Raw genomic sequence first — 22,268 nt, forward strand, 5'->3', positions numbered from 1 at the left:
TAACCCAACTATTTCCCAATACTTAGAATTCTTGATCCAAGCATAAAATGTTTACCAATTCTTAAAGTTAAAGGGTAACGTGATCTTCAAGATGATATAGGGTTACGATAATGTAAATAGTGGTAGATTGTTTCCATTGATCGGCAAGACAGTAACGATAGGGCACAAATTTAAGGTGATCAAACAAAGAATAAAAGGGGAGGTTACAAAAGAATTCTCTATACAGACAGTTATTGAAGCAGAATTCATAAGTTTCTTTTAAAAAATAATTCGATAGTTATTTGAAAAAGGGGAATATGAATGGGAATGAGCAGGAGAGTGAGAATATACTGGGTGGCTCTTGTGGAGAAGAACACCAGAACAGACTTGATGGGCCCAATGGCCTGTTTCTGTGTTGCGACATCCTGAGGATCCATTTTAAGTTTTCAATGGTGGGAGACTTTTACATAATGAATACTTTCCTCAGGTTCCGTTACGCACGGAGCAAGGCCCTGAGCAGCAGCACAAATAATAAAAAAGGGTTTATATTTAAAAAAAAAGGCAGAGTCCTGAACTAAGCCACAAAGCATGGAATATCTCACAAAATTATTTTTTAATAACTAGAGTCCCACTGGGTAGACAACCAACAGACCTTATCCTTGGAATTACTTCAAGTCTACCTGTACTGCAGGCTATTAAGTCTGTACTGGAAGGAGCTGGCAACATTTTTCTGCTATTTCCCCCACTTCCATATGACAATACTGAAAAAGTATGTGGATGAGGTCCAAATTTTAAAATTAATTTCAGGATTCTCAATCTCAGAATTGCATAAAGTATTTTCAGGTTGAAACCTTAAAGGCTCCACAGTCCTTCCTCTGTTACCACAAACCCACCTGTTGGCTCTCTTGGTACGTTGGCGGGGGCACGCTCTGGGTTGCCATCATGGTCAGTGATGATGCAGGGGACGCATGTTGCATCATGGGAGTGCTTCACATCTAGAACCTAGGGAAACAACAGAGATGGTTCTTACAGCTGCTCAGTACATCAGCATGGAGCACTCAGAAGAAAAGGATCCGCTAAGGGCATTGAAGGTCCAATTCCAAGAGTGAATTGCTCAAGTAGAGTAGGATTCATCACAGTTTACTGGTACAAGGCTATTCAGAACTGCCAATAACAACCAAATCACACGAGCTGCTTAAAAAAAAAACTGCATCAACTCTGTCGGTCAGAAGTCTGAAGGAATTGGCAGGGCTGCTTCAGATTTGCAGCAGCGTGTACAGCAAACTCTTTTTTATCCGGCACCGGCATGGTGCCGATTTATCAAAAAGTCCGGATTACAGAGAGGTATAGCAAAAGGTACGAGAGCCCCGTACACGGCCACAGATCCAGGCGTCTCTGTTGCATGGCAACAGGTGCAGGAACCCCGGCCACAGAGCCAGGCGTCCCTGTTGCATAGCAACAGGTGCAGGAACCCCGGCCACAGATCCAGGCGTCTCTGTTGCATAGCAACAGGTGCAGGAACCCCGGTTACACGACCACAGATCCAGGAACGGCCACTAGTATGAAGTAAAACTTACCTGAACCTACTCCTGAATTTTGCCGGTTAACAGAGATTTCCGGTTATTTTTTTTAGGTGCTGGTAAATCGAGAGTTTCCTGTATTACTAAAATCTTGGACCAAAATAAAGTTTAAATAGGGGGAAGGGTAATAAAGGAGGTAGGAGTCAAAGTGCCGTGCTCTCAGGTAAGTGCACCGTCCTCTGTGCTCTTGGTATAGAGGCAAAAGGAGAGAGAGAGAGAGAGAGAGTGACCCTCGGATCAGTCACACTCTTCTCCTGATAGCCGGTTAAAAGCACCACTGAACAGTGGTCACCAGACTGCCCTCTCAGCCAGGAGCAACGCACAGAGACTGAAGGAAAAAGCAAAAAGTGTCAGACGCTACAGTAATTCACAGACGCTGCTCCTGCAAGGATGTCCCAGTGCTCAATGGTGGATACCAGACCCTTTTTTAAACTCACTCTCTTTCCCTCACCTCTACTCAATATCAGATTTATATAATTACTCTCTTGAACTCTATCAGTACTTTCTGATTGACTGTGTTTTTGTTCCTACTACTCTTCATCATTGGTACTGTCCTGAACTTTTATCCTCGATCCTACAGCCAGGTTTCCCAATGTAAAAATCTCCTGCAAGGCAACACTCCATAATAATCACTGGAGCCAGGCCTTTGGACAAGGTTGGTCACAAAAAAACAAACTCCTTGCTACATTAACATTCCTACACATTGCGACCACCAAACATAACCGCCAAGGTCTACCTGAAAGATCTTCTCCAGTTGTATGCCCCAGAGCATGCGCTCGACTGCTCCAGTTCTGAAACGCTGCTTGTGCCCATCTCCCTCCCCTTCACCATCAGAGGCTAACCCTTCAGTCACTACACCCCTGCTCTTTGAATCTCTCTCTACAAACCACTTCCCTGCCCTTTCTCCCTTCTTTCAAAAACCTCCAACTTCTCCCAGTCTTTCCTATCTCAAAATCAGAGCTCAGCCTTTGAGGAATGAAATCGGGTAGCACTTCTTCACACAAAAGGGTAGTGGAAATTCGGAATTCTCTCCCCCAAAAGACTGTGGATGCTGGGTCAATTGAAATTTTCACGGCTGATTGATAGATTTTTGTTAGGCAAAGGTATGAAGGATATGGAACCAAGGCGGGTAAATGGAGTTAAGATACAGATTAGCCTTGATCTAATTGAATGGCTCGAAGGGCTCAATGGCTTACTCCTGTTCCTATGTTGCTATCTCCTGCTCAGTGTCCTCATTTCCCCCCTCCCCTGCTCTGATATGTTCTACTTGATGTGCTGTTAGAAAGCAAGTTAATGATCAGCATTTCCTAAAGTATGTCTAAATTCAAGAAATTGGCCTTTGCAAGGGCTGCACTGCAAGCTCTCCTCAGAAAGCTCCTCTTTAACAGGCATCGGTATGTACACCACTAATAACAGCTTACAACACTGATAGCAGCCTTTATCAATGGGATAGGCTAAATGGTACCAATGTGAATTGGAGAAGCCATTAACAGGACTTTTGGTCACAAAAGCATCAGTGTTGGGCAATCGCGGAACAATGAGGTCAACTGTACGAGTTAGTGCTACCACCATGGAGCCTCGCTTGTCGGAAGGGTGATCAGGCACTCGGGTCAGCTTGGCCCTTCTGATATTGAGGTCACTAAAATTAATAACTCTAAATTGGGAAGGCCTCAAATCTGGCTTGCGGCCCTCCTGTCAAGCGAGGCTACCGTTGGGATCGCTAACTCATTGCCCGCAATTGGAAACATAAATGTCCCACCTGGCACCAGCCTGATGAGAATCATCTCCAGGGCACTGGAGTGATGAAAATAAGATGGACTTTGGTAGCTCAATGACACAGGCCAAAAACACTAACGCATGGCACCACGTCATTAGTCGCAACTACAATCCCATAATGAGCTCTTGATCGAAGTCGATTCCTTTGGTTAGCTTCTGGAGGGAAGTTAACTCAGCCGTGCTCACACTACATTGTCTTTTTACCCTTCTCTCTCACAACTGTTGACTCATGTCAGGGCATGGTTCCACAAGTGCCAGCTGCTCTCCAAATCCTCCTTCAAGTGGCCATTCTTCATGCGTGAGCCCAAGCAATCAGCAACACCAGGCTAATCACCATAGGAGACATCAGTGGTGAGTCCAATCATGTTTATCAATAAACACGCATTTCGCTCTTCACTAATATTCTTTTCTCCCTCACTCCTTTCACTTGAAGGAACTGACTCTTGCTGTGGTATGGTTTCACAGTAAATGGGCACCCACTGGTAGTGTATTCCAGTCCTGAACCCAAACAGTGAATGTTTGTAGACTATACCCATTAGAAGAGTCACACTGGAGCCCAACAGAATCATAGAATGATACAGCACAGAAGGAGGCCATTCGGCCCATCATGACTGTGCCAGCTCTTTGAAAGAGCGATTCAATTAGTCCCATTCTCCTGCTCTTTCCACATAGCCCTGCAAACTTTTCCTTTTCAAGTATATATCCAATTCCCTTTTGAGAGTTACGACTGAATCTGCTTCCACCACCCTTTTAGGCAGTGCATTCCAGATTATAACAACTCGCTGCGTAAAAAAATTCTCCATCTTCCCTCTGGGTCTTTTGCCAATTATCTTAAACCTGTGTTCTTTGGTTACCGACCCTCTTGCCAGTGGAAACAGTTTCTTCTTATTTACTCTATCAAAACTCTTCATAACCTTCTCTGCTCTAAGGAGAACAATCCCAGCTTCTCTAGTCTCTCCACATAACTGAAGTCCCTCAGCCCTATCATTACTGTCCTTACTGATGTCTATACATGATAGTGATCAGGAGCAAGAACCTTAGCTCATCACTACTTTCCATAGCCCAGCGGCACTGAGTCCATCAGTAGCTGGGACTGTACGAAAGACCTTCCTGGTTTGTAGGATCTCAGTACCACACAAGGTGCCCAAGTCAGTTTTGTGATAATGAACCTGGTGATGCCTGATGCCACTGTCTTTGGTATTTATCAACCCACACAAACCCTGCAACCTCACATTACACTGCCATGCTGGAACTAAACTGGCAGTTACTGAGCTGATTTCTTTTGTTGGTACTGAACTCATTAATCAACTATATTGCACTGCAAATACAAATCAGCAGACAGACCTTTGAGAGTTAACTGAGACTAAAATAATTGGTCCACTCGAGTAAGCAGGGGCCTAAAGAGATGGGTATCTTGGACAGCAGCATAGCCAGAAGAGATGGCAATAGAACATGGCCACTGTCAGGCACTGCCTCCTGTACAAGGAGTTTCACCTTTGTTCTTGGGGTGTGGACGACACTGGCGAGGCAGTATGTATTGCCCATCCATAGTTGCTCTGAGGGTATTAAAAGCCAATTATATAGTGTGGAACTGGAGTCACTTGTAGGCCAGACAGGGTAGAATGGCAGCTCTCTTCCCTGGAGGATATTAGTGAACCAGTTGGATTTTTACAATAAAACGGCAACTTACTTGATCGTTTTTGCTGCTGCCAGTCCACAAATTAGCAAAATCTATTCAATTCTATTTTATGGAGTAAATGTCACAAAACAAAAAAGTAATTGTTAAAAACTATTTTTTAAATGTTTCAATATCAGCCATGTCTGTAAAAGCAGCAGTGGGTGTGTCTGCAATTATTTTAACATCTTGTTTTGCTGCATAAACTCTCTCAGTGGCTTTGGAAGCTCTGTGATGGTAAAATTATTTTGCTATCTGTCAAGAGAGGGGGTAGCCATGTTTCTTTGGCTGCTGCTGGTGCTGCCTTCACTTTCAGCATTACTTCCATTCAGTTTTGACACGTGCAAAAATCCATCACCATGCTGAAGAATGACCTTTCAAGCAAAGGGGAAATCCACACAGGTAGAGTTTCTATTTGCTTGCTATGAAGTCCATGCTCTCTTCCCCATAGAGGCACCCCCCCCCCCCAACTTACCCAAGTCCAGCAAGCTCAGGCATAGGTTGACAAGAGCCAAGGTTTAGGGACCCCTAGTGTGTGCAGAAATGCTGTTGGGAGTTTAAAGCAGTACTACTGTTTTCGTATGATGGGGAAAGCTTACAATGGGATGTCTAGTTTGGCTATCCATTCGATGGCTTCCTGAGATATCGAGTGGAGAAATATGGTGCCTCCCGCAACAGATCTTAGTGGACACGTTGATATGATGTGTTCCATGATCTGAGACTCATGGCCACATGTTTGTCTATCTTGAGTCCCATTATTTTCTCCATTACCATTTGTTAAAGCAGTGAAAATTATGCAGCCCATTGACAGAGAACACCGGCAAGCATCCCACAGTTTTTCCAGCCAGGACCATCCTACGTATTAGGGCACTGGATTGTATTGTTTTCTCAGCCAAGCTCCACTAATAAGCCTGAAAGCCTGGCTGGCTGGTCAATCATCAACACTACCTTGGAATACTACAGACCTCCTGACTCAGATATCAGACTCCCGAGTCAGATACAGAGGATTAACTCAATTCCAATCTACCATCACTTGACAGTGTCATTTTAGAGCTAAATCAGCCCCAGCGACCCTGCTTAACTCCACACCTAAAGAGAGTGATCACTGCTTGATACTCTTACTTAACAAAATTCCATTGATCTCAGTCTTGAAAGCTTCAATTGTCCCAGCAGCCACAGCCTTTTGGGAGAGAATTCCGCATTTCTACTAACTGTGTGAAAAATTGCTTCCCGATTTCCTAGCTCTAACTTTAAGATTATGCCCCCTTGTTCTGGATTCCCTCACCAGAGGAAATAGCTTCTCTGTATCTACCCTCAATGTTCTAAACCTAAGGGAATGCAAACCAAGTTTATCCAACCTGCCCTTACAATCTAACCCTTTAAGCCCCTGGTGAATCTGCGCTGCATCCCCTCGGAGGTTAATGTATCCTTCCAGAGGTACGGTGCCCAAAACTAAACGCACAATTCCAGATGCAGTCTGACCAAGGCTCTGTACAACTGAAACTTCACTTCCTCATTTTTGTATTCCAAACCCTCGAGATAAAGGCCAACATTCCATTAGCCTTGTTGATTGCTTTTTGTGTCTGTGCACTAGCTTTGTGTGATTTGTGTACATGGACGCCTAAATCATTTGCTCCTCCACAGCTCTTAGCCTCTCACCCTTAAGAAAATATTATGATTTGTCTTTCTTGGATACAAAGTGGATGACCTCGCACTTCCCCAGATTGACCTCCATCTGCTACAGTTTTGCCAACTCACTTAGTCTGTCTATGTCCCTTTGCAATTTCCTACTCCTATCCTCACAATTTACTGTGCCTCCTAACTTAGTGTCAACTGCAAACTTGGATATACAACTCTTTATTCCTTCATCCAAGTCATTAATATATATGATGAAAAGCTGAAGGCCCTGTACAGATCCATGGAGAACACCACTTGTTAACTCCTGCCAATCAGAGAACGTTCTTTTTATCCCTACTCTGCCTCATACCTCTTGAAACTGATAAAAGATAAAATTGAACAGTTAGCCATGTTCTCCCAGAGCTTTCAGTTTCTTCAGGAGGACTGCATGAAGCACTAGGTTCAAAGCCTTATGAAAGGTAATGAAAGCGGGTTTCCGAGCCTTATGAATTTTCACAATCTGATATAAAGTGCCCTACATCCTCTTCACACAACAGTGAAATCCAGCTTGTTCCTATTTGATTACTTGGCAGGTCTCCAAAGCATCAGCCACATGTACGTGCTGCAAGAACTCAAAGACCCATCTTAAGAGCCACTGACATCAGTGAAATTCCTCGGTACTGTAGTTGCAGATGGTCTGAAAACAGAATTATATTCTGAAATGCTGAAGAGATTCCCATTCCCGGTCCTCAGAAGAGCGGCTACAAGTTGCTTTAGTGGTTCCTGGCAGTGATCTTGAAAGTCATTACCGTTGCCCCACACCCCCATCCCCAAGAGCAGCCTGCAGAAAGTGAAGACCATCAGCAAGATTCTGATTTGTAGTTCTGTTATCCAGGTACCCACCCAGACGACAACACATTCTATTCATCATGCCGTAGTGAGAATCGGTTGCGTGTTTCAGCAGTTAAGTCGATGGCAGATTAGTATGGTAACTGGGGTGTCGCTGCACTGCTGAGTATAGGACCCCTACTGTTACACAATATCTCAATGTGCATTAAGCACAGCTCGAAATTGGTGTCATTTCATATTTTCGAAGGCATAATTTTCTTTCAGAAACCTCTCCACTCTGGTCCCTAGCCAAACATTTATTTGTGCTTATTAGGGTGAGGTGTCACAATAGTGCTGGGGAATGGAAGGCTTCCCATTTCTGACACCCAGGGCTAGATTTTCGTGGAGCCATCAGGCGGGGTTTCAGGCGTGTGGGGGGTGGGGGAAATCCCGAATTTGGGGGTCCTGACACCATCTTGCCCAAAACCCCGCCCCACGTAAGTTTCAGGGGCGGCAGGTACCCGCCCCGCACTGGGACCCGCCGAAACCAGGCGGGAAGGGATTAGTGCCAATTAACTGCCTGTTAACAGGCAGTTTTTAGCCTAATCCCTATTTTGAGGGGTTTCGTGTGGGTTTCCCGACGGCTCCAAACCACGCCAGGTTAGAGCAGGCGGGCCGTCGGGGTGAAGGAGTTGGAGGGGTCGCGATGTTGGCGCTCAGGTGAGTGATGGGTGCATGAGTGTAAAGGTAAGTGTGTTTGGTGTGTCTAAAGTGTGTAAAGAACTTTTACTTACCTGTACTTACCTTCACAGCCTTTCTTCCTGTAGCCGTCGGGAGCGCAGCACTCAGACGGAACTGAAAGCTGAACGGCTGCGATCTGTGAAAAGTGACAGCCTTCAGCTTTGAGTGCCGGTAAGAGTTCCAACTGAGTCTGTGCAGAAGGACTCGTGGTAGAACTCAGACTGTCAGTGTTTGACAGCTTCAAACAGCTGTCAAACGCTGATATTTCATCTGTCAAGAACTCTTGACAGATGAAATTGCAGTCTGTGACGTCACCTGTTGCCGGGTGGCCCTTAATTGGCCTGCTGAGCGGGCTCAACAAGGTTAATCAAGGGAAAATCGCGCGGATTGGCCGGACGTCAAAGTAGGCGGGTCAAAAACCCGAAAGGGGAAGTCCTGCCTTCTTCCCGACAGGTTCGGGAAAATCTACCCCCCAGTGTCAGCATCACGCACTCCAGGTACTTCCTTTTACTCTGCCCCAACATGCCTCAGTTCTAACCTCAGTAGAGCGCCCCCTGGCTGCATTGCTGTAACATTTCTTCCATTTCCCACACCAACCATTTGGGGGTGAGATCGCCAATTAGTGCTGAATTCACAGTTTTGTGCTATAGGCCCGTGCTCATTAAGAACTGTATTCAGATTGTCTGTGCTCATTTAATAAAAGACACTTACAGCCAGTAGGCAGAGGACACTTTCATCCCATCAGTCTGGGCAAGATATAAACCCAGGTCCCCGAGATGAAAGTCTAGCACTCAAAGCAGTTCCCCCCCACGTATACCGAGATTTTAAAGAATGCTGTAATGCATACAATGTGGAAAATAGTTGAATGTCCAGTCATTAACTAAACGCTACTCCTTCAATATGACAGTCAACATAGCAACCGACAATCCAGTTTTACACATGCTCATTCCAGCTCAGTGAACTGCTCTACTGAACACCCAATATCAGTATTTCAGATGAGACGTTAAACCGAGCTCTCTCAGGTAGACATCAAAGATCCCATGCCACTATTTTGAAGAAGTGCAGGAGAGTTCTCCCGGTGCCTTGGCCAATATTTATCCTTCAACCACACTAAAAGCAGATTATCTGGTCATTACAGGAAACTCTCGTTTAAACGGCACCTAGATGTCCGGAATTCTCTATTAACCGGCAAAATTCATACTCCAAAAACACCTCAATAACGGGAAATGTTGTCGAGTCCGAGTCTCCCGCGGTGGCCGAGTTAGTCAGTGGGGGTAGTACTCCAAACTGCCACTACTCGGCTTCTTGGCGCTGTCGGAAGTCCGAACACCTCAATAACAGGAGTTTGGCTCTTTGTTTGTTAAAAATAGCCTTGGTAGATAACCCTCTCCGTCATCCGGAATTTTTACTCAACCGGCAACACGCCAGTCCCGTCGGTGCCGGATACCAGAGAGTTTCCTGTATCTCATTGCTGTTTGTCGGAGCTTTCTGTGCACAAACTGGCTGTCCAGTTTCCTACATTACAACAGTGACTACACTTCAAAAGTATTTAATTGGCTGTAAACCACTTTGGGATGTCCTGAAGTAGTGAAAGGAGCTATATAAATGCAAGTTCTTTCTTTTAATACTCCCTATGGTCTAGCTTTCAATGCAGCCCTGTATTTTATAGGAATTTTGTCAAAAGCTCATCTCTTATAGGAGTCTTAATTATCGGTTAGAGGAGCGAAAGGCACATTGCTGGGAAAAGTCTTCCTGGGCTTTTCCTCAAATATGACCAACATGCTTCATTGCTACAAAGACCTTCAGCTAGCCGCTCGCCCAAAAACTGCTGCATCTCATCTTTTGGAGACTCGGAGCACCCCAGCTCTAATCACGGCTGGTATTCAGTGCGGGGGTTGGGGCGGGGGGGGGGGGGGGTGGCGGTGGAAAGAGTCTACGCTCTGCCACTTGACTGATTGCATCAGCTCAGCAGTGGTCTATTTATTGTTCAACACATCGCACAAATCGCCCACAATTTTCGGCACTTTCTTAAAGTTACACAAATGGGATGATGGGAAAAGGGCGAGAGCAGTTTCAAATTTCTTAAATAAACAAGAGAGTGTCACTTGAAGTAGCTGAGTCGACAAGGAAGCATTTTCCCACTAAAATACACCATCTAGGAGATATTCCCTTTCCAGTTTCCAATTTCCTGTTGTGAAAACATAACACAGGATTAAGAGCGCCCAGGCCCTTGACTGTTTCCAGCATGAACTATTACTGTGTCACAGGGGAAGCAATGGGAAATGTAGCATTAAAGTTGTTTGAAGTAGGGCAAAGCCACCCATCTAGTAGCCAAATTTAAAGCAGGAAAGGTTAGACCACAGGACAAGCATGTATTCAGACAGCTGAAAGGAGAGATTTAGTATAGTAGACCTTTACTAGAACATCTCAAACCCAAATGAAATTTGGTGTCAGCTGTGGCTTAAGGGCAGCACCCTCCGAGTCAGAAGGCCGTGGGTTCAAGTCTCCAGAGACTTGAGCATAAAATCGAGTTTGACACTCCAGTGCAGTACTGAGGGAGTGCTGCACTGTCGGAGGTGCTGCCTTCCAGATGAGACATTAAACCTGCCCTATCAGGTGGATGTAAAAGGTCCCATGGCACTATTTCGAAGAGGAGTTCTCCCTGATGCCCTGGCCAATATTTATCCCTCTACCAACCATTAAAACAGATGAACTGGCCATTATCACATTGTTGTTTGTGGGAGCTTGCTGTGCGCAAATTGGAGCCACTTTTCTTACAACGGTGACTACACTTCAAAAGTACTTAATTGGTTGTACAACACTTAGGGATGTCCTGAGGTCGTGAAAGGTGCTATATAAATGCAAGTCTTTCTTTCTTTATAAACTCACCTTTAATAAGCATTACCAGGTTATTGCCACAAGTGGCTCAGTTGACAGCACTCTCATCTTGGGAGTCAGAAGGTTGTGGGTTCAAGGCCTAATACAGAATTTTAGCATCTCAGTGCTGTATTGAGGGTGTGCTGCATTGTCAGAGCAGCTGTTTTTCAGATTAGAATTTAAAACCGAGGGTCCCATCCACCTTTTAGGTTGACATAAATGATCCCACAATACTGTTCAAAGAATACTGTTCAAAGAAGAGTTCTCCTGGTGTCCTCAACAAACAGATTAACTGCTCTTTCATCTCATGCTCTTCATGCAAAATTGGCCACTGCATTCACCTGCACAGCAACAGTAACTGTACATTAAAAAAAAGTTATTCAACAGATGTGAAGCAACTCGGGATGTCGAGAGAGGTTATGGGGTGATATATGAATGCAAATTCTTTCGTTCTTTTCATTATCTGTGAAACAGATAAGTCACTGAAATATATCCTGCACTAGTGAAGCTATACCCCAGCAGGAGTCAGTACCTTCAGGGGAGGAGGGAGGGAGCAGGGGGTGGGCGGGGGAATCTGGACATGGAGCAGAAAACTGGCAATTCATTGGAAACAAAAGCGGTATCGAAGGCAGACAGACTTGCATTTATACAGCGCTTTTCACAACCTCAGGGAGTCCCAAAGCATTTTACAGCCAATGAAGTACTTTTTGGAGTGTAGTCACTGTTGTAATGTGGGAAACGTGGCAGCCAATTTGCGCACAGCAAGCTCCCACAAACAGTAATGTGATAATGACCAGATAATCTGTTTTAGTGATGTTGGAAGAGCTGGATGATACAAGTACGGTATAGAACACTGCTTCTGCGACAATGAAAATGTTATCCTTTTGTTCCAGGTTGCACTATGAAACTTGTCTATTCACCAAGCTTTCCAAAATTAAAAAAAGACCTATAAAAAATCCTCACTGAATGGTGACAGCTGTTCCACAAAACAAAGTGATTTCTTCCCCCGATATTCTCCCCTCCTGACCCGTGCTGGGGTAAAATTCCACAGGAGCTGGCTCCCCAGCAGTACCTTACCCAACAAGAGCGAGTGTCAGAATGCTATTCACTTATAGGGAGAGTCACAGCCATGCCCAATCCTATCCAAACAAGCGTACACTTTCCTGCAGGGGTCACTGGAGAACTGTGAGGTGAGAAGCTCACCACAGCCGAAAAGTGATGGCACTGTCACCAATACCCTGGCTGATATTAGCTGACTCAGTACAACCACGGATTGAACCAGGGAGCTTGCTGGCCAGTGTAGCCGAAGACCATTACACAGGAACAGGCGTCTGCCATTCAGCCCCTCGAGCCCGTTAGGAACATCGGAATAGGAGTCGGCCATTCAGCCCCTCGAGCCCGTTAGGAACATCGGAATAGGAGTCGGCCATTCAGCCCCTCGAGTCCGTTAGGAATATAGGAACAGAAGTAGGCTCAAGCCCCTCGAGCTCTTTAGGAACATTGGAATAGGAGTCGGCCATTCAGCCCCTCGAGCCCTGGGAACATAGGAACAAGAATAGGCCATTCAGCCTCTTGAGCCTGTTCCGCTATTCAATCAGATCATGGCTGATCTGTACCTCAATTGCTTTTACCATTCAAGTGGTGCATCGAACTGAGTCAACAGCAAGATTATAATTGTCTTTTTTAACCAGTTGAATACATACAACAATTGTTAGAAATACAACACATCAGAGACAGCAGTGAAATATGGCAATGTTTCCCGTTATGAAGCCGAGCATAAACCACCAGTGCCTGCATCCCTAGCGAGCTATCCATTCAACCTCATCAGTGGAACCATTCATCACATCACACTGCAGGCCTGACACATACTTTATAAAATCACACGCACTTTATAGCTCCCATTACTGAAAAAAAACAATAAAAATGTCTAACAGATGAGGTGAATGGCCCACATTGCTCTCTGACACACTGCGTGGTTTTGTATTGAGCCAAACAGATCTGAAGATCCCAGGTTCAGTTCCTGTGTTGAGTTAGCTGATATCAGGCTGGGTGATGGCAATGTTGGCTTCAACACATCTGAACTAAGAAGGGTGGTGAGGGGGAAAACAGCACAGTGACCCCTGCTAGAAACATGTATGTGTGGACAGCAGGTGAGGACAGGATCAGGTGCGATTGTAATACCCTCCCACGTTTGAAAAGCCTAGTGACAGTGTCCATGCAGCAGAGCTGACCAGTGTGCACCTACACCAATGTCCATTTGCACACTTCTCAAGCAGTTAGAAAGAAAGACTTTGCATTTATATACAGGAAACTTTCGATTAACCAGCACCTAAATAACCAGAAATGTCGGTTAACCGGCAAAATTCAGGAGTAGGTTCAGGTAACTTTTATTACTTACCTTCCTCCATGTGTTGCTGTGCAAGGGTGTGGCTGCAGCTGTTGTTAAGCTACAGAGACGCTTGCAACTTGTGGCCATTGTTTTGAACCTGTTGCTAAGCAACAGGGTTTGTTGCTTTATACGGAGCTCTCAAGCTCCGTATCTTTTACTATAGCTTTCGGTTATCCGGAATTTTTGATGAACCGGCACCATGTCGGTCCCGTCCGTGCCGGATAAAAAAAAGTTTCCTGTAGTGCCTTTTACGACCTCAGGACGTCCCAAAGCACTTTTGAAGTGTAGTCACTGTTGTAATGTAGGAAACACAGCAGTCAATTTGCAAGCAGCCAGGTCCCACAAACAGCAATGAGATAATGACCAGATAATTCGTTTTTTTTTTTTAGTGATAATGGTTGAGGGATAAATATTGGCCAGGGCACCAAGGAGAACTCCCCTGCTCTTCTTCAAAATTGTACCATAAAATCTTTTACAGATTAACATCTCCCCCGAAAGATGGCACCTCCGACAGTGCAGCACCGAGGTGTCAGCTTAGAGTATGTGCTCGTCTCTGGAGTGGGACTTGAAGCCACAACCTTCTGGCTCAGATGTGAGAGTGCTACCCACTGAGCCACGGTTGACATGGCAGTGAGCAGACCTTCCAAGCAAGCTATAAATACACATGAGAAACAGGATGAACTGTTCCAGATCACAAGGCAGCCACAAACCAAGGTCGTGAATTGCTGAACGCATCAACATCGAATCACAGAATGTTACAGTGCCAAAACTGGCCATCAATCTGCATTGGGGCTTTTCTCCTCACATTCCACCTAATTTAATCCCACTCATCGGGACGCTCCTCATATCCTTTAATATTCCTCTTCAAGCAACTATCTAATCACCCTTGAAAAGTGCTCAGGTACTTCAAAATAGTTTATGGCAAAGAATTCCACATTTTTTTCCACTTGTTCTTGGGATGTGGGCGACACTGGCAAGGCCACATTTTACTGCCCATGCCTAGTATCCCTGAACTGAGTGGACTGTGAGGTCATTTCAGAGGGTATTAAGAATCCACCGCAGTGTAGGGTTAGAGTCACACGTAGGTCGGACTGGGTAGGCGTGGCAGTTTCCCCTTCCCCCTGAAGGGCATTAATCAACTAGTGTGATTTTTACAACAATTGAGCAGCTTTCCCAGTCGTTTTGTTTCAGGTTCAATGCCACAGATTGCAATATTCATTGAATTCAATCTCAATGGTGGGATTTGAACTCTCAAATTCTAGGTTGTTGGTCCAGTATCAGAATCAATTCTAGGTATTGTGCAGGGGTTCAGCTGTTATAGGCACAGCATTTACCACTTCCATCAGACTTCCCCCTTCAAACAACTCGGTCACCTTGCCTCAATATGAGTGTATCATTGTACTCTCTGGGTAAGTGTACATTCTCATGCACAATTTTGAGATTTTGGTCACAAGCCATCTGCACATTGAGGGAATGGAAACCTTTCCCATTCATATAAAGGTCCTGGATTAGGAGAAGCTGAATGTATGGCAATGTTGATAATGTACCTACTATGTAGGGAAACTGGTCAGCTGTCAGAAGCTAACCTGCCTTGGGTCCTGCTGTCCACTGTTCCTGCTGACTCACTGAACCTACATAGACAACTTTAGTTACATCACAAATACAGGCGAGTTTTGTTAAGTCTGCTGCCAGTGCCTGTAAACTACCGTAGGTGTAGAAATTCAGGGCAGCGGCTACCTTGACTTCTACTGACTGTACTGTTGCCCAAGTTGACCTGATCACCCAACTGCAAGACAGTTTCTTTGCTCAGCCTGAGACTCATCGGGTACTGCTCTTCGGGAGCTCTAGGTAGCTGTGCCTTGTATGGAAAGGTCAGGGGCTGAGATAACTGGTATGCACTCGACACTTGCTTCCTGCAGTCTGCACTATCTGCTATTCAACAATGTCACAACCCACAATTGGCCCAGTCCATTCACTGCACAGGAAACATACACAGGATGGCTGGCCACTAATCTTTGAAGCACCCAAGGGTGGTATGGGTGACTTGTCTTCCCATATAGGAATGTCTAGCCCCCACAGTGGCAAGGCTGAGATCAGAAACTTGCCATGGGCAAACCCATGTCCCACGGCACAGCGAGTTGTAATCCCAGTGGACAGAAGTGTCACATTCCCCTAGTAGGTATGATGTGGCACTCTGATCCCATTCTGCTCTATAACACTCATCACTAGGTAACCTGCATTAAAACCACTTTTATATAGTTCATCTGCAGGAGACAGCAATTCCACAGATAAAAAGGTAGTGCAATGCTTCGAGCAGACAGGGTAAAGTGACCACAATCAGTGGTAAAAGGATCAGTTAAGCAAGGTTCAACAAGTAAAAAAAATTCAACGGGCTGGAGGGTGGAGAGATCGAGATACAGATCGTGTCCGTTCTATTTCCCGCACTTCTGCTCTCACCCCTTCCCCTCCCTCCCAGAACCACGATAGGGTTCCTCTTGTCCTCACCTTTCACCCCACCAGCCTCCACATTCAACGGATCATCCTCCGCCATTTCCGCCACCTCCAACGTGATCCCACCACCAAACACATCTTCCCCTCACCTCCCCTTTCAGCATTCCGAAGGGACCGCTCCCTCCGCGACACCCTGGTCCACTCCTCAATCACCCCCAACAGCCCTTCTCCTTCACCTGGCACCTTCCCGTGCAAGCGCAGGAGATGCAACACATGCCCTTTTACCTCCTCCCTTCCCACTGTCCAGGGCCCCAAACACCCCTTCCAGGTGAAACAGCGATTTACTTGTACTTCTTGCAATTTAACATACTGTATTCGCTGCTCACGATGTGGTCTCCTCTACATTGGGGAGACCAAACGCAGATTGGGCGACCGCTTTGCGGAACACCTCCGTTCAGTCCGTAAGGGTGACCGAGCTTCCGGTCGCCTGTCACTTTAATTCAGCGCTTCACTCCCACTCTGATCTCTCTGTCCTCGGGCTATTGCATTGTTCTAATGAAGCTCAACGTAAGCTCGAGGAACAGCACCTCATCTTTCAATTGGGCACTTTGCAGCCTGCCGGACTCAACATTGAGTTCAACAATTTCAGATAATTATCCCTGCCCCCATTTTTCATGCAGTATGATTTTTGCCATTCCCATTTGCAACATTTTATCTTTCCTGCCTCTTACAAAAGTACAGGGTGTTCTTTCTATTCCTTCCTCCCCTCCTAACCACCCCCCACCCCCTCCCCATCTCTGCACCTGCTTAATATCTGTTACATCTCCAGCTTTTTCCAGTTCTGATGAAGGGTCCCAGACCTGAACCGTTAACTCTGTTTCTCTCTCCACGGATGCTGCCTGGCCTGCTGAGTATTTCCAGCATTTTCTGTTGTTATTCGAGATACAGACTGTGCTCAGGAACTATTTAAATTGTTGAGATCAGCAAGTAAATAGAAATGAAACAAAAGCTCTGCCTGACATCTCCGGTAGCAAGTACTATAGGCAGCTGAGCTATACGAACCAGAACGGTCCCAGGTTTGATTGAATTAGCTGATTTTAGCCAGGGTAACTGTGGGACAACTATGATTAGCCTTAGCACCTCTGGGTTCCCACACCTGACAACTATAATGTCCGCTCAGTTGGACAGTGTTCACGTGTGGATGTTGGGTGAGGATAGGATCGGCTGGACTGTGAGGGCCCCCACCATCAAATGGTCTGTCTGATGCTCACCTTCCAGGTCCAGCTAATTGGATGAGATACAGCTAATTGGATGGGTGTCCAAGGAAGTTGGATGTTCCAAATTTGGTACAGCACCTTTGTGGGGGGGGGGGGGGGGAAGACGGTGGGTGGTGCAATTGGAGGGGGTCAGAGAGGAAGATTCTCAAATAGAGAGTGGAACGGCAAAAGAAAGCCTAAAGAGACACGCCTGACAGTAATCACGGCGGGGGGGGGGGGGGGGGACGGTGGGTGGTGCAATTGGAGGGGGTCAGAGAGGAAGATTCTCAAATGGAGAGTGGAACGGCAAAAGAAAGCCTAAAGAGACACGCCTGACAGTAATCTGAGAGAGAGAGAGAGAGAGAGAGAGGGAGCCCAAAGGAATCCCTACTTGTGGTTACAGTGTCTGGATCATTGACTCGGAATCCAGGAACATGCACTTCCACATATACTGGTCCTGGAAAACGATTTATGACCCCTGGATTAGGAAAACCTAGCAAATCTGTACCTGGAACACATAGGTCTCCTGTAAAACTGCCCAAATATCATTACAAGGAGTGCAGTTACTGTTTTCAGGGCTGCATCTGTCAACACTTTCCAACAGTCTGAATTAACCAGTTCGACTCAGACTTAACAAGGCCTCAATATGTCATCACATCAGCCACACAATATCATTATTACAATAATAATTTCCTACTTATTTACTTCGAATATTGAACATGACATCAATAATAAAACTGCTGATTGAGTCATTCCAGATTATACGCATTTGATAATGGGAATCCCCAGAAGCCTGGTAGACCTGATTCAAGTACTCCACTGCTCCCTTCCAAAGTTTCTCTCCTCCTCTCCTGAAGCCACCAGCTCTCACTGGGATATAGCTCCACTGGCACCAGCAGCCCCTCACCTAAGAGGCCACTCTTCCACGGGTGAGCCTCGGCAGCAAGTGTGGGCAGGCTAGATCATCATGGGAGGGCATCAAGACCGAGGCCGAGCCCTGTCCTCGTCTCACTGCAGCGTCGGCAATCTACGCGCTCCTCCAATTCTGGCCTTTTGCGCATCTCCAGATTTTCATTGCTCCACCATTGGCAACCGTACCTTCAGCTGCCTAGGCCCTAAGCTCTGGAATTTCCTGCCTAAACTTCTCTGGCTCTCTAACTCTCCCTCCCCTCAAAACCTACCTCTGTGATCGTCATCTGTCCTAAAATCTCCTTATGTGGCTCGGTGTCAAATTATGCTTGACTACGCTCCTGTTAAAGGCACTATATAAATACAAGTCGTCATTGTTGTTGCTTTTCAGCTTGGTTGGGGAGTGGGGGATCACCACACAGGGATCAGAAAGCTGTGACCACTCGGTCGGAAAGGCTTTTGGTTCCATTTGTAGCTTGGGAATCAGCGTTCATTTCTGACCGACACGGGACTGGCAAAATAACTGGTAGACCTACCATTTGGCACTTGGAAAGTTAACTCCATTCAGGCAGTCTACAACAGTTACTGAGCAGTTAATAATGTTGAACTGACAGCTCCAATCTGTTGCACCAGAGGGGAGGGAAGGGGAGAGTACCTTTGATAATGTGCTAGAATGCCCCACAAGGTGTCTCAGGAGTGGGGAAACGTGAATCTACGCCCGTGATCCCCATACTTCCAAACTACCCGTCCCTATTGCGTCACTGCAGAGAAGGCCTGGGCAGAGGCCCAACACCTCTCCACAGGAGAAAATAAATCAATGTAGAGTCATCCCCCGAGCTACTCTTCCCTCCTTCCTTGTGGCCGTATTCACAGGGCATTGCTGGAGGCCAATAGTGGAGTAGCTGCCCTCTTGAGCACAGTTAGTGCATAGTGCCGTGAGAATATAGAAAGGGGGAACAAAATAACCGGGTAAAAATTGGGCTTTCCTAACCTCACAAACCAGAACTATCGGCAATTTTTAACTGCTTTGATTTATAGAATCACACAGCACTGAAGAAGGCCATTCGGCCCATCATGCAAATGAAAGAGCTCTCCAATTAGTCCAACTAGCCTGCTCTTTTCCCATAGCCCTACAAACGTTTCCTTTTCAAGTTATATCCAATTCCCTAAGGGGATTTAACAGGCAAAAAAGTAGCTCCATGTTACATTAACTGCTTGCAAGACAAATAATCAGTGCGTTCTGCTGACTTGCAGAAATGAAGTGACTGCCCACAGAGGTCGTTCCTCCTAAAAGCTCACAAACGGAAAATGTCTGCTCTCCCGGGAGTCATTCGAAAAACCCCATCTCTCCCCGAGAGGAACCTTCAGCAGCCAGCCAGAAGACACAAACACAGCTCTCTCTCAGGGTCCAAACCCATTACAGCCACGCAAATTTACATTTTTTTGGCCACCAGTCTAGACAGATTGGTAGGAGGCAGAAATAACAACAGTGGACTACTTCTGTCGAATATTTGGGGAGATTCTTTCAGCTGAGCTGACAGGCTGATGGGTCTCAGTGTGGGAGCAAGAATCGCATTAAGGTGTAATAAAACAGACAGTGTTGTAAAGAAAGGCAGCTTTCTCACTCGGAAAATTCTTCCAACACTGTTAATACGAGCCAGTTTAACCCTTTCACCTATCACTTCCCCCATTCACAGCTGGCTATTGTCCCCAGCAGAGGGCGCTAACCTTAACACTCAGCTCTTGTTAGCACAGTCTCCAGCACAGGCCAGGAAGTGAGGTCCAGGAGGTGGCTTTTCCAAGGTGCTATACTGCAGCACTAATGGTCAAAGCCACAGAGTGGTGATATATAAGCGCAATTCCTGTTCTGTTAGGGTCTTAGAGAGGTTGGGGAATAGGGAGAAGAGAGAGGAGAAAAGAGGTAGAGCCCATACCACAGCAAGAAAGAAAAAGAGAAGTAAATCAACTCAAATTTATATCACACCATATAACAGTCTCAAAACATTCCAATATCCTATGGTTTTTATTAGTTTTGAAAGTACAGTCACTGGTATGTAGGGAGAAATGGCAGCTAAATAGTGCACAACAAGATCCCACAAACCTAAATGCCAGTTAACTGCTTTTTAGTGGTAAGGATTATGAGATTATGCATGTCCAACATTTTGGCAAAGGCGTCCATCTCATCGCAGCTATTGGCTTGTGCCGGGGACATTGTTCTTGACATTTTTCCCATGATGCCAGAGTCAAGTGACACCTTCTCACCGGAAGCAGCTGCTTACAACAGGCAGTTGAGGCCAATTCATTAAATATATTCAAGAAGGAGTTAGATATATTTCTTAAGGCTAAAGGGATCGAGGGATATGGGGAGAAGGCAGGGACAGGCTACTGAGTTTGGATGATCAGCCATGATCTCATTGAATGGCGGAGCAGGCTCGAGGGGCCGAATGGCCTACTCCTATCTTCTATGTTACTATGTTTCTACACTGTGGACTTTTCACATCTATCCGTGATAACAGTGACTGATGTTCGACAGTAAGCCATTAATTGAACAATATATTGGGATGCCCTGAGGTGATATAAATGCAAGTCCTTTCTTTTTCGGGAAACATCAAGGGAGGAATTTTAATCCTGCAGGACGGGTGGGAGAGAGGGTTAAAAATTAAAAAATCTGAAACCCAACCCCAACCTGTCTCCACTTTCGGTTTTAATGGAGGCGGGTTGGGGGGGCAGGTGACTAACCTGCTCTCTGGAGGCGGGGCCATAATTTAAATATTTTAATGAGGTTGTGTGCCTCAAATTTAACCACAGTTTTACTTTTAAATCCTGTGGCCCGTGTTTCCCAGTGTTCGGGAAACTCGGCAGCTGAAGGGTGGCAAGAGCGGCCGGATTCTGCAGGTAAGTGCCTTTCCAGCACTGCCCGTGAGCCAGGAGCAGCAAGAATGCTTACCCACCGGCCCCCCAAGCTAACCTGCTTCTCTCCTCGTGACCGCCCCCTTCTCCTCAATGCCGCCCCCGCCCCGCCCACAATCTTCTCCAGTTCGCTCGATACCCTCCATGGCCCCCGCCCCCAATGTTCCTGGCTGACGCACGGTATCTCCCTCCATCCTCACTGCTCTCTAGCTGTGGCCTTGTGCTGTAGGCCTTCCCGTCCAACAGCCCCAGCCTCTCGATCTGGCCAGCTGCACGCTGGCAAATGTAGACAAATCATTTAAATGGGTTTCTGCTGTTAAATTTGTTAGGCCTCTGATTACCCGTATTTCTGGGCTTCTCAGCCGCTATGACCCCCACCCCCCCGCCACCCCAATCCCCCCACTGTAAATATCAAGGCCCAAATTTCTTGAAATTTAAAAAGATGTCACACAAAAAAAGTGCCATTTTGAAATTGTTTCCTCTTGGTTTAAGATCCCAGTCTGACCTGTTAGAAATGTTTCCCCATTCGCAACCCAACAAGGACCTGCAAAGATAATGAAAGACGACACCATTCTTTGGTCTCCCCATGGCCTTGCCAATTCACAATTGGGGAATTTCAACCACAATCATAGAGGCCACAATGACTGCTGGTATGGGAAATGGAAAGATCATATTCGTGCAATAATGTCTGCTCTTCTGCGGTTGAACTTGAGGTACATTGTTGGGGCTGACTCGGGGGAGCATTACTCGGCAGCTGCCTGCGCTAAACCTGACCCGGAAGCATTCCGTGTGGACACTCCATTTCCCTTTGCACGAAGAGTGTTCACCTTGACAACCACAAAATACATATATGGCAAAAGGATTGGAGTATAAGAGTAAAGACGTCTTACTGCAATTATATAGGGCCCTGGTGAGACCACACCTGGAGTATTGTGTACAGTTTTGGTCTCCTTAACCAAGGAAGGATATACTTGCCATAGAGGGAGTGCAACGAAGGTTCACCAGACTGGTTCCTGGGATGGGGGGATTGTCCTAGGAGGAGAGATTGAGTAGACTAGGCCGAGTTTAGAAGAATGAGGTAATCTCATTGAAATGTATAAAATTATTAAGGGGCTTGACACGGTAGATGCAGGGAGGATGTTTCCCCTGGCTGGGGAGTCTAGAACTAGGGGTCACAACCTCAGAATAAGGGGTCAGCCATTTAGGGCTGAGATGAGGAGGTATTTCTTCACTCAAAGTGTTGTGAATCTTTGGAATTCGCTACGCCAGAGGGCTGTGGA

The 22,268-nt window shown here is 46.0% G+C and overlaps 1 protein-coding gene across 9 annotated transcripts in view; it reads right to left on the reverse strand.

Moving 5' to 3' along the window:
- pknox2 (pbx/knotted 1 homeobox 2) overlaps window positions 1-22,268 on the reverse strand; it is a 464,550-nt gene that overhangs the window by 136,106 nt on the left and 306,176 nt on the right. For all 9 annotated transcript variants that reach the window (XM_085968080.1, XM_085968086.1, XM_085968078.1 and 6 more), the window contains one exon: window positions 873-981. In XM_085968080.1, coding sequence (XP_085824206.1) covers window positions 873-959 — 87 coding nt within the window. In that variant the 5' untranslated portion in view covers window positions 960-981. The remainder of the gene's footprint in view (window positions 1-872; window positions 982-22,268) is intronic.

This window comes from Somniosus microcephalus, chromosome 26 (genome assembly GCF_052327205.1).
Source record: "Somniosus microcephalus isolate GS21.2 chromosome 26, FLI_Smic_1.0, whole genome shotgun sequence".
Lineage (NCBI taxonomy): Eukaryota > Metazoa > Chordata > Chondrichthyes > Squaliformes > Somniosidae > Somniosus > Somniosus microcephalus.